Source organism: Callorhinus ursinus, unplaced genomic scaffold (genome assembly GCF_003265705.2).
Source record: "Callorhinus ursinus isolate GAN/ISIS: 27379988/994484 unplaced genomic scaffold, GSC_fseal_2.0 scaffold19, whole genome shotgun sequence".
NCBI classification, from domain to species: Eukaryota; Metazoa; Chordata; class Mammalia; order Carnivora; family Otariidae; genus Callorhinus; species Callorhinus ursinus.
Window position 1 is genome coordinate 5,186,988 of NW_027397081.1, and position 13,080 is coordinate 5,200,067.

Consider the following 13,080-nt stretch of genomic DNA (forward strand, 5'->3'; position numbering starts at 1 on the left):
ACCTGTCATAATCTCATTTATAAAGGATGTAGCTATGACAGTCCTAATTTTCCTGAATTGCTAGATACCACCGTATGCTACTGAAATTAACTTGAGTTTTCAACATACATTCTGAGCAAGTAATAGCAAAACATATAAACAGACCTTCAAATCAAAACTTTACCCAACAATCAGTTATTTTGAAGTAGCAAATTCCTTTTGGGCAAAAAAATATAAATCTTTCAGTAGATAGCATTTGAGTTTTTAAAAAACTAAATAAAAATCAAAAAGATTCATTTTTTAAAAAGACATTAATATCTGCAGAAATTCTGTAAGATCCATTTCTTCTCATATCAAGGAAAGAAAAAACAACACCCTGGTGCTCAGACTAAGAAACCTAAAATATTGCAGGTGAAGCACCATTAGAAAGGAACATGTTTTTGCTCCCCTCAAGTTCTCTCAGTCTTTTTATTTTTTTATTTTATTTTATTTTGATACACTGATGCTTATTGAGAACGTCCCCATGCCAGACACTGTGAAGTTAACTTTATTCCCTTACTTTTTTTTTTTGAGATGTGACATATTTTTTCTTCCAAATTTTTATTTAAATTCTAGTTAGTTAACATATGGTGTAATATTGGTTTCAGTAGAATTTAGTGATTCATCACTGACATATAACACCCAGTGCTCATCATAGGAAGTGCCCTCCTGCATGCCCATCCCCCCTCCTGCCCATCCCCCCCACCTACCTTGGTCACACCCTCGGTTTGTTCTCTATCCTCAAGAGTCTCTCATGGTTTGCTTCCCTCTCTCTCTTTTTTTTTTTTTTCTCCCTTCCCACACGTTCATCTGTTTTGTTTCCTAAATTCCACATATGAGTGAAATCATATGATATTTGTCTTTCTCTGACTCAGTCCACATTCTAAAAACCGATTCAGGAGAAGAGTAGAGACACTGCATTCATGAAGCATTAGCACCCTTTATATGCTTCTGTATGTTGAGGTACCACTTGTATTGTTAGTTGCACTTTTTTGTATGGAAAATATTTTTCAGTAACTGTTTCCAAATTAAATTCTGAGGTACACATCATTTTTATTGTATTGTAAATGTACTTTTTTTAATTTCAGGTAACCCAATCATATTTCAATAAAAAGCTTAGCTTCCTTTTCTCAACTTGTATTCTTTCTCAATTAATTCCCCAAAATTCTCTGGTTTGAAAACTTACCATTCATGTCCTTTATGTAGGAATTATAAATATTAAATTTTATATGTATAATGCATAACAAATTTAAATAACCACACTCCCTGCCCTTTCTAAAAAGTTATCAGTACAATTACTCGCCCCCACGAAGTCGGCTTGTCGTCTGCCTCTTAAACCTCCCGGCTTCCCACTTACATCCAGTGAGTCCAACCTCCGAAACCCCCAGCTCTCCCTGCACAGCTTTCCCGGATCCCACCCCCCAGTGATGTCTCAGAAGTCGGTCATCCCTTCTTGTACAAGGATCTGTACCTTTACCTGTGACGTGAAGTACCACGGCGTCACGCACCTGTATTTGTTCACACGCCTGTATGTAACTGACTCGTTGCTTCTATGAGCTCCTTGAAGGCAGATACTGTGTCGCACCTATTTTTATGCCACTAGAGCTAGGAAACAGGCGCATTCAGTAAATGTAAGATAAACAGCAGAAAGAATGTGTCAAGGCCATCTAATTTAAGTTCCAAGGGACATGCTTGGCACAAAAATAACCTCCCCTGTCCCTGTAATCCTTGTCACATCAGACCAGATACTGTTTTCAAATCTAAGTAAAAGTTTATTTCTCAAATAAACTTTGAGTTTCCAAGGATTACTTAAAGAAAATATGATACGCACATGGGCCAAAAATTCATCAATAATTTTTGGTAAAAATAAAATAAGCTAATAAGTCATAAAAATGAGAGGACATTTCAATTTTATGAGCTGTGTATGAATTAAATTGTTCATCACTTTTTTCCTTCTGAAGCTACTAAAATCACTGGGGTCCATATCCAGACTAAAAAGAACACCAATATTATGGGGATGATATGTTGAAAAACACTGACCTAAATTGTCAGGAATTTCTGTAATTTTCTTCGGTCACTCACACTCTACAGCCACACCTTCCTCTTTACCATTTCCACCCCAGGCTAATCCTCCTACTTGTAGGAAGACACGGGCTCCTACATTCATCCACAGTAACCTTGGGATCTTGCTCAGTTATGCCATCTATCATCTCTCTTCTAAAATCAATACTCTTTTCCATTAATATATAAATGTATTCAAGCGTCTGCACCTTAAAAGGAAAAAAAAGGAGATCCTTCACTTAACCCACATCTCCCACGTACACTTTCCACCTCTACCATCTCATGAACCACAATCAAAACTTAGTCTATGAAATCTGGCTAATAAATCCTCTTTTCCAATGATAATATTCTTGATTAAATTGCCGAAGACCTCTATTATTTCTATCCAAAGGCATATCTTTGTCATTTTACTTGACTCTTCCCCTTTTTTGAGAACTTTACTCTTCCCATCACTCTCAGTACGCAAGCTTAAAGATTTAATCAAGAGGACAACGAAGGGATGCTGAACTCCAACCAAAGCTCACAAATTTCAAGAAGACAACTGGAATCCCAAGAGACCTTTAAAAGCAGGAACTTTCACTGTCATGAAATTTGTACTCCTACATCTTTTTTTTTTTTGGAGGGGGGCATTTTCTAACAGGAATTGTTTATTAGTAGATAAAAAAGTAGATAAGGATAAATTAGATATACAAGAATTCCAAACATCTCTGATACTAATATCTTCAACACACGTCCTAAAACAGTAATAGGTTTCAAATAAAGACATTAAAATGGGTCGTTGGGCACACAAAGAATGAAGAACACAAAGACCTCATCTTGTCAATACCAAAGCAAAGACACTGCCTAGCAGCAAACAGCAGGTAACAGACTACTCCTTACTTTCTCTAAGCATTTACAATGATGAGCAAATACTCTGAAAGAAACATTGCTATGACATCTGCAATTATCCTATAAAAAGAAAAAAGTACAAGTATTTCTCATTTTCCAGGATTACTGGTAAATTTCAGAAGTCCTCTTTGTAATTAATTTCTAAAAAGCAAATCCTATTTTCCCATTAAAATATACTCTCTTTACAGCATACACCCAACTCTGGCTGAAAACTTGTGAGGAAAAAGTAATTAAAAATGCTGCACCCCAATAATATTTCAGAAACATTTCAGAATATTGCAATTATTCTTTGCCTGCTGGCAGTGTTCACAAATCTCCTCCCTTTAATTATTCATTTCTTGCCATTGCCACTTGTTCTCAAATTTTCTCCCTGTCTAAGGATCTCATGACTTATACTCAAAACCTTCAGAACCTGCCATCCTTCTGCTGTCCTGCTAGGCTACCACAGCAAACTCTGCCAAGAATGATATCCAAAGGCTAAAATAGTATATAGAACAGGTTAGTTCCTGATATCAACTTTATAAAATTAAGAACATCACACTAGTTTTTTTGTTCATATTGCAAACTATTCTAGGTTTCAAAATCCAAAATACAGAGCTGATACATTTTCCAACAAAATTATACACATTTTATTTCTAAGAATAATAAGCTTAAAGATCTTGAGCACATGGACCACTTCTAGAGGATGTTTTCTGCCTACCTAAGGTAACTGCAGGGCATAAAGAAGACAAAGGAAAAGAATGAAAAACCTCATCCCAGTAAGAATGGACGAAAGGAAGGATGAAAAAGAAAAGTGAAACAATAAGAACACGCAACTCTAACACTGATAAAAACACTGTGTTACATGAAAACTATAAAGAGCTCTCACTGAGAACTCAACAAGTAACCACAAGACATGACTAGTTAGCAAAAACAAAATAAAAACAAACAAACATCTGTAAAAATACGCCAGACTTCACCCATACTTAAAGAAACGCAAATCAAGGAATGACTCCCTTTCTGATGTATACCACCAAGATAAAAAAGTTCAATAATACTGTTGGCAAGGAAAAGAAAAGTCATTCTAATATTTGACCAGTAAGAGAGTAAATCGGTTAATATAACAAAATATATAAATAAAATCCCACTGCTTGGAATTTATTTTACAGCTATATTTAACCAGTGTGCAAAGATACACATTACAAAACTATTCACTGCAGCATTATTGTAAGCGGGACAAACTAGAAACAACCTAAAGTCCATCAACAGGAGACCGAGGAGAAATACCAGCTTCTATCTACGTTTTAACAGACTGTTAAAGAGCCTGTAAAAAGTACATACATAAAAACTGATGTGAAAAGATCTTTAAAGGTAACGATTGGGAAAGAAAAAAAACAAGGTCCAGAAAAATATATACATTGTGAAGCTATGTAACTTAAATATATAATTAAGTTTTTTATATATAATTATATATAGTATCTCTTGTAAAAATGTCACAAACTCAGAAAATGGCTAAGTGTTACATACAACTGCCAGATAAAAAACATGATGTCTAGTCAAATTTGAATTGCAGGTAAACAAAAAAATTTTTTTAGTGTAAGTCTGTGCAAATACTGCAAGGGACATACTTCTCCTTGTTTGCTAAATCCGGTAACCCTAGGTAACATAACACTCTGCAAGTCACAACCTCAAGGGCTTCAGTTTCCCCATTTGGAAAATGCAGGAGTCACACTACTTTTTTCTAGTTCTAAAATCAGTTCTGTGAGTTTTTTCCCCTACTCCTAAAATTCAGTAGTTCTAAAGCTCCCTAGAATTCTAGCATTTTATAAAGAATTCAGCATATACCTAGGATAATGTTCACACGAACTAACAGCTTCTCACAATCCTTCACTGACTCTTTCTAGTCCTTGAAAATACGCATTCTTCAACATCCTTCCTTGGTCTCTTACTTCCAATCACTCACACAGGCTCAGGAATTTTTCTGTCTTTCACATATATGTAATTTCTAGATTGTTCTTTCCTTCTCCAGTCAATCATGGAACTCATAGAAAGCTTCAAACCAACTGTAACATCAAAATAACACAGCTAACAAAAATACTGGCCTCATGGACATCTGGGTGTCTCAGCCAGTTAAGCATCCAACTCTTCATTTCGGCTCAGGTCAAGATCTCAGGGTCCTAAGATCGAGCCCTGCATCAGGCTCTGCGCTCAGCGGGGAGTATGCTTGGGATTCTCTCCCTCTGCCACTCTCCCTGCTTGAGCTCTATCTCTAAAAATAAATAAGTCTTATAATATAATATTTTATATATATATATATATATATCTTCTAATGAATGCCTATATTATAGTAACTCTGTAGGAAACTTACAACTTAAATACGACCTACAAATATGGAACCAGATGAAATACTGAGTGAAAGACTGTTTCACACACAGCTGTAGTCACAGAAGTCAAAACCTGCAGACTGACCAAATGTTGGAGCAACCCTGACGATGAAAGAAAATAAAGAGTCTCATCCTACCAGCAGGTGGGGATGAGAAACAGTGTACGTTCCAGAGTACCTGGAGTAAAGCCTGGGCAACTGCATATGTATACAGCCTTAGACATTCTCTAAGCCCTGTTATGTTTATGCAGTCAATACAACTAGATCTCTCCCTTGATTTCCTGGGAACAAAGCCCTGACTTGAACCAGAGCCCACGTGAGTGGAGCTCCCACCACTCGGTCCAGGTTTTGCCAGCTCCTCCCACTAAAAGCTATACAAGGCACTTTAGAATCCATGGCTTCAGATGGAATTGCTAACAGAAACAATTCACCAGGCTCACGAGCCCAAACCACAGTGCTGATATATCTATACTGCCACTACCGAATTCTATCATTTCCTAAAGCCTCCTCCTGAAGTGTCTCATTCATTTGGAGGTATTTTTAAACATAGTTTGATGATCATTCTAGCATAAGCTAATCATTATCCTTTGGACACTTATTTTCCATTTCTGGCTATCTCCAATGAAGACCAGCGCTACAGCTAAATCAATTTTTCCTAGGTTTAATCCCACTCAACCTGGGTTTCCTGTTCTACTGACCCAGCCCTGTATACAAGTACCACAGGTTCAAGATAACACCAGTCAATGCTACCTATTTTCCTAATTATTACAGATGCAACCACTACCCTATTCATATTTTCCTTTTAAAATGCTAACATCTTTAAAACCTGTCAACTGTCAAAAGGGGATTATTTCTTTCTCTGAAAAAGAGTGACAGTAATTCCTGCTTCCCTCTGCAGGATCTTTCATATACCGTTTTCACTTCATATGTGGGCTATGGCAGCATATTTTCCTTCAATCTCCCAGACCTCCACTCGGCATGCAATATTTACAATTATGATTACACGTAACAATGGAACAATTTCCTTTGGAAAGCAATAAGGCAGCAGTAACAGTCTACCAAAATACTTCCTGTAGCATATTCATTTAAAGGGATTATGAACTCAATTCATTTTTTAGATTGCAAAAAAGCAACAAATTTTAAGATAATATAGCTACTGAATTCTTCTTCCATTTGTTAAATAAAACTGTGAAATGCAATGCAACCCATAAAACAAGGCTACTGTTTTGTTAAATGTGCGTATCTTACCTCTTCCACAAAACGTAAGAAACAGAAGAACATAACTCATATCTACTTTATAAACAATACTCTGCAAATACAGCTCACTTCTTTGAATCCTCTGCAATTTAATATTCATTCATCAGTTTAAAAAACAAACAAAATACCCGGCAAATGGAGACTTCCTGTCCTGCAGATGCTCTTTCTTCAGAGAGTCATCTCTCAGGCTTTCATCTTGTGATTTTTCTCTCACGTCTTCTGAAATGTGCCCAGAGTCCACACTGCCCCTAGTTTCTAATGATCTTTGATATGAAGATTTCCTGTCTCCTTCTCTTTCGTTGGATTGGCTCCACGATGAAAAACTTTCTTCACTGTTTTCTGTAGATTTTCGAAAACCGTAACGCACAGAATCCTGAGCAACCAATGCTGAAGATGAACTAGAAGGTTCAAAATTTCTGCCCTTGCTACGAAATGACAGTTCTTCATCATCAGAGGGTCTTAAAAATTTAGGTTGCAAATTTCCAAGAGAAGAAAAGTCCTGATTTTCCCTTGGATTGGATCGTCTTCTACAGGTTTCTAAAGACCCAAACCTATTATCTTTTCCATCACCACTAGACTTATCTTTATTGGTGGTGTTTGTAGTATCTGTTGAACTATATCTATGCCTTAAATTTTTATTATATTTTACCAAGTCTGATTTTCTACTTTCTTGACTACTTTGTGCTTTATCTGAGTATGCTGGTTTCCTCCACCGCTCTCGTTTATAATCTTCTTTGGTGGATGCAGTTTTTTCAGCTTCTTCTAATTTTGACTGAAATACTTCCAGTGACTACAAAGGAGAGAAATTAAACAAAATATCTAAAATTAAAGAAGGTTCAATGACTTGTACCCCCATATGCCACTGTGCCATGATATACTGTCACCCAACAAAGAAGAGACGAAAAGACCCATATGATCATCCTAATTGATAAGGGCTTAAGTATGCCCCCTTCCAATTCCTAGGTTGAAGCCTTAACCCCTAGTACTCAAAACATGACAGCATTTAGAGACAGGCACTTGAAAGATGTGATTAAGTTAAAAGTTCAGTTGGGCCCTAATTCAATCTGATGGACATCCTTAAAAGAAGAAGAAATTTGGAAATACAAAGACATAGAATGGATGAGCACACAAAGAGAAAATCCACGTGAGAGACACAGCTGAAAGGCAGAGCCACCCCAGGAGAAACCAAACATTGTAACGCCTTGATCTTGGACTTCAATTCTCCTGAATTATGAGAAATTAGATTTCTGTTGTTTAAGCCACCTAGCCTATGGAACTTTGTTATGGTAGTCCTAGCAAACTAAATATACTACCCTAAAATAAATGCTTAAAAAAATGTGATTAATCAACAAAAAGTTACCAAATAATGAAAAATTCTGGGAACTCAAAAGAAGATCCACTATACCAAATGCCCAACACTAAAACAAAATATTATACAGAAAACAGTGAAGCCATCATTTCTAAAAAATTAATTCCTGTCAGTGAGATTCAAGAGGCTGCTACATTACTAAAACATAACAGACTCTCATGAAAAACAAGAGTTCAAGAACAAAGAAAAACCTGTAAATGAAAACTATGTGTCCAAAAACATAAAGATATAGTGAACAGAAGAACAGAAAGTATTGCATCCAATACTAGTTAATTCAACACGAGCCTGGGCATTCTCTCTACTTAGGAAAAGATGGTAAGCAGATGTAATAAGGAAAAAAGACACAAGGACAATTAATTCTAAGAGTCTATTATGCATACATGAATACTACCAGAAGGAAAGAGAGAAGACAGAAGAAAGCATTAACAAAATAATTATAAAAGTAATATAAGAAAATTTCTCTAGTTAATTTTCCAGGTATGAAGGGCTCATCTGGTAGCCTTAGGAGAGGGGAGAAAATGAAGCATATAAAGACTCATACATAAAAAAATCCTAATTCTGGGGGTGCCTGGGTGGCTTAAGCTCTTGGTTTCTGACTCTTGGTTTCAGCTCGGGTCATGATCTCACGGGTTGTGACATCAAGCCCCAAGTGAGTCTCTGCGCTCACGGTGGAGTCAGCTTGAAGATTCTCTCCCTCTGCCCCTCCCCCCACTCATGTGCATGCACTCTCTCACTCTCTCTCCCTCTAAAATAAAGAAATCTTGGGGCGCCTGGAGGGCTCAGTTGTTAAGCGTCTGCCTTCAGCTCAGGTCATGATCCCAGGGTCCTGGGATCGAGCCCCGGAACGGGCCCCCTGCTTGGCGGGAAGCCTGCTTCTCCCTCTCCCACTCCCCCTGCTTGTGTTCCTCTCTCACTGTGTCGCTCTCTGTCAAATAAATAAATAAAATATTAAAAAAATAAAAATAAAATAAATATTTACCAAAAAAACACTAATTCTTGAGTCTCAAAATACATACATGCACAAAACAAAAAATTCTTCACAAAAATTAGATCAGAGAAGGAGGCAATAAGCATGAGCTGTAAACAGATGGGAGTAGGCAAATAACACACTACCTACAAAGTAAAGAAGGTAAAACTCTTGCGGCACCTGGGTGGCTCAGTGAGTTGAGCATGAGACTTCTGATTTCAGCTCAGGTCATGATCTGAGATTGAGACCATGAGATTGAGCCCCATGTCAGACTCCACACTCAGTGCCTACAATTCTGTCTCCCTCTTCCTCTTTAAAAAAAAAAAAAAAAGTAAAACTGTTATCAACTCTTCATCTCTAATACTAAATACTACAAGCTACAGGATAATGGAATAAAGATCAAATTATGAAAGAAAAAGACAAGGCAATAATTCCTTACAGAATTCAATTCACAGTCAAACTATCCTTACCTGGCAAGGACAAAAGAAAGTCATTTTCAAAAATACAAGGAATCAGAAAGCAAACCATTTACTATTAGGTGCAGGGGAAATCACTCAGGATCATTAAGCCAAACCATAAGGCAATTAGGGCAAAGATGGCTGAAAAAGGAAGGAACACTATAAACCGAATGGTAAATGTAATAGCTAAGTCTAAATAATTGTTCTTATAGCTGTGAAGTTTAACACAATTGTCAAGAATAAGATGCATATTTTTAAAAACTTGTAATAAACTGGAATTAAAATTTCAAATTAGTTAATAAAAGAAAATACACAGAAGCAAGTGAAAATGTAAACACAGTGGTCCAAAACCTCTGGGATACAGCAAAAGCAGTCCTAAGAGGGAAGTATATAGCAATACAGGCCTACCTGAAAAAGCAAGAAAAATCTCAAATAAACAACCTAAAGGAACTAGAAAAAAATACAACCACCAAAACCCAAACCCAGCAAAAGGAAGGAAATAATAAAGATTAGAGCAGAAATAAATGATGTAGAAATTAAAAAAAAAAACAGATCAATAAAACCCAGGAGCTGGTTCTTTGAAAAAATTAATAAAATTGATAAATCTCAGCCAGACTTACCAAAAGAAAAGAAAAAGGATCCAAATAAATAAAATCACAAATGAAAGAGGAGAAATAACAACTAACATCACAGAAATACAAACAATCATACACGAATATTATGAAAAACTATATGCCAATAAACTGGACAACCCGGAAGAAAGGGATAAATTCCTAGAAACATATAAACTACCAAAACTGAAACAGGAAGAAATAGAAAATTTGAACAGATGGATAACCAGCAAAGAAACTGAATCAGTAATCAAAAAGATGGCTTCACAAACAAATTCTACCAAACATTTAAGGAAGACTTAATACCTATTCTTCTTAAACTATTCCAAAAAATAGAAAAGGAAGGAAAACTTCCAAATTCATTCTATGAGGCCATCATTCCCAATACCCAAACCAGATAAAGATACAACTAAAAAAAGAGAACCACAGGCCAATATCTCTGATGAACAAAGACGCAAATTCTAAAAAAACAAACAAACAAACAAACCAACAATAAATTTAAAAAAATCAATTCACCACAATCAAGTGGGATTTGTTCCTCGGTTGCAAGGGTGGTTCAATATTCACAAATCAATCAACAGGATACATCATATTAATAAAAGAAAGGATAAGAGCCATATGATCATTCCAATAGAGGCAGAAAAAGCATTTAACAAAGTACAACATCCATTCATAAGATGTCCTTCGACAGATGAATGGACAGAGAAGATGTGGTCCATATATACAGTGGAATATTACTCAGCCATCAGAAAGGATGAATACCCACCATTTGCATTGACATGGATGGAACTGGAGGGGATTATGCTAAGTGAAATAAGACAAGCCGAGAAAGACAATTATCATATGATTTCACTTATTTGTGGAACATAAGGAATAGCAGGGAGGACATTAGGAGAAGGAAAGGAAAAATGAAGGGGGTGGGATCAGAGGGGGAGATGAACCATGAGAGACGATGGACTCCGGAAAACACACTGAGGGTTTCAGAGGGGTGGGGGTGGGGGATGGGTTAGCCCAGTGATGGGTATTAAAGAGGGCCCATACTGCAATGAGCACTAGGTGTCATACTCAAACAATGAATCATGGAACACTACATCAAAAACTAATGATGTACTGTATGGTGACTAACATTAACATAAAAAAAAAAGAAAAGAAAAAAGAAAAACCCTCAACAAGTAGGATTAGAAGGGACATACCTTAACACAATGAAGGCCATATATGAAAAACCCACAAATAATATCATCCTACATGGGGAAAACCTGAGAGCTTTTCCTCTATGGTCAGGAGCAAGACAGGGGTGTCCACTCTCACCACTTTTATTCAACACAATACTGGAAGTCCTAGCCACAGCAATCAGACAAAAGAAATAAAAGTCATCCAAATCAGCAAGGAAGGAGTAATACTTTCCCTATTTGCAGAGGGCATGATACTATACACAGAAAACCAGAAAGGCCCCACCAAAAAACTGCTAGAATTAATAAACAAGTTCGGTAAAGTTGCAGGATACAAAATCAATGTACAGAAATCTGTTGCATTTCTATACACCAATAATGAAGCAGCTGAAAGAGATTATTAAGGAATCAATCCCTTTCACAACTGCACCAAAAACAGTAAGATACCTATGAATAAACCTAACCAAAGAGCTAAAAAGACCAGTACTCTATAAACTATAAAATACTAATGAAAGAAATTGAAAGGGACACAAAGAAATGGAGACATTCCATGCTCATGGATTAGAATAGTGTTAAAATGTCTACACTGCCCAAAGCAATCTACACATTTAATGCAATCCCTATCAAAATATCAACAGCATTTTTCACAGAACTAGAACAAACAATCCTAAAATTTGAATGGAACCACAAAATATCCAAATAGCCACAGCAAACTGAAGGCATCACAATTCCGGACTTCAAGCTATATTACAAAGCTGTAATCATCAAGACGGTATGGTACTGGCACAAAAACAGACACATCATAGAAAACCCAGAAATGAACCCACAATTACATGGTCAATTAATCTTCAACAAAGCAGGAAAGAATATCCAATGGGAAAAGAATTCTCTTCAATAAATGGTATTGGAAAAACTGGACAGCCACATGCAGAAGAATGAAACTGGACCATCTTCTTACACCAGACACAAAAATAAATTCAAAATGGATTAAAGACCTAAATGTGAGACATGACACCATAAAAATCCTAGAAGAGAACACAGGCAGTAAGTAACTTTTTTGACATTGGCTGTAGTAACTTCTTTCTAGGTATGTCTCCTGAGACAAGGGAAACAAAAGCAAAAACAAACCATTGGGACTACACCAAAATAAAAAGCTTCTGCACAGCGAAGAAAACAGTCAACAAAAACTAAAAGGCAACCTATGGAATGGGAGAATATATTAATGACATATCTGATAAAGGGTTAGTATCTAAAAATATATAACTCATAAAACTCAACATCCAAAAAATGAATAGTCCAATTGAAAAATAGGCAGAAGACATAAATAGACATTTTTCCAAAGAAGACATAGAGATTGCCAACAGATACATGAAAAGATGCTCAACACCACTCATCACCAGGGAAATACAAATCAAAACTACAATGAGATATCACCTTACACCTCTCAGAATGGCTAAAATTAACAACAGCAGTGTTGGCGAGGATGTGGAAAAAGGGGAACCCTCTTGCACTGTCGGTGAGAATGCAAACTGGTGTAGCCACTCTGGAGAACAGTATGGAGGGTCCTCAAAAAGTTAAAAAGAGAACTACCCTATGATCCAACAATTGCACTACCAGGTATTTACCCAAAGGATACAAAAATGCTAATTCAAAGGGATACATGCACCCTGATGTTTATAGCAGCTTTATTTACAGTAGCCAAATTATGGAAGCAGCCCAAGTGTCCATCGACTGATGAATGGATAAAGAACATGTGGCATATATACATATATATATACACATATATGTATATGTGTATATATATGTGTGTGTGTGTGTGTGTGTGTATATATAAATAACACCATAAAAATCCTAGAAGAAAACACAGGCAGTATTGTGTGTGTGTGTGTGTGTGTGTGTATACACATACATACAATGGAA

General features: G+C 36.4%; 1 protein-coding gene across 2 annotated transcripts in view; it reads right to left on the bottom strand.

Moving 5' to 3' along the window:
* CWF19L2 (CWF19 like cell cycle control factor 2) overlaps nucleotides 1–13,080 on the bottom strand; it is a 119,934-nt gene that overhangs the window by 77,905 nt on the left and 28,949 nt on the right. For both annotated transcript variants that reach the window (XM_025893721.2, XM_073903676.1), the window contains exon 8: nucleotides 6,715–7,376. In XM_025893721.2, coding sequence (XP_025749506.1) covers nucleotides 6,715–7,376 — 662 coding nt within the window. The remainder of the gene's footprint in view (nucleotides 1–6,714; nucleotides 7,377–13,080) is intronic.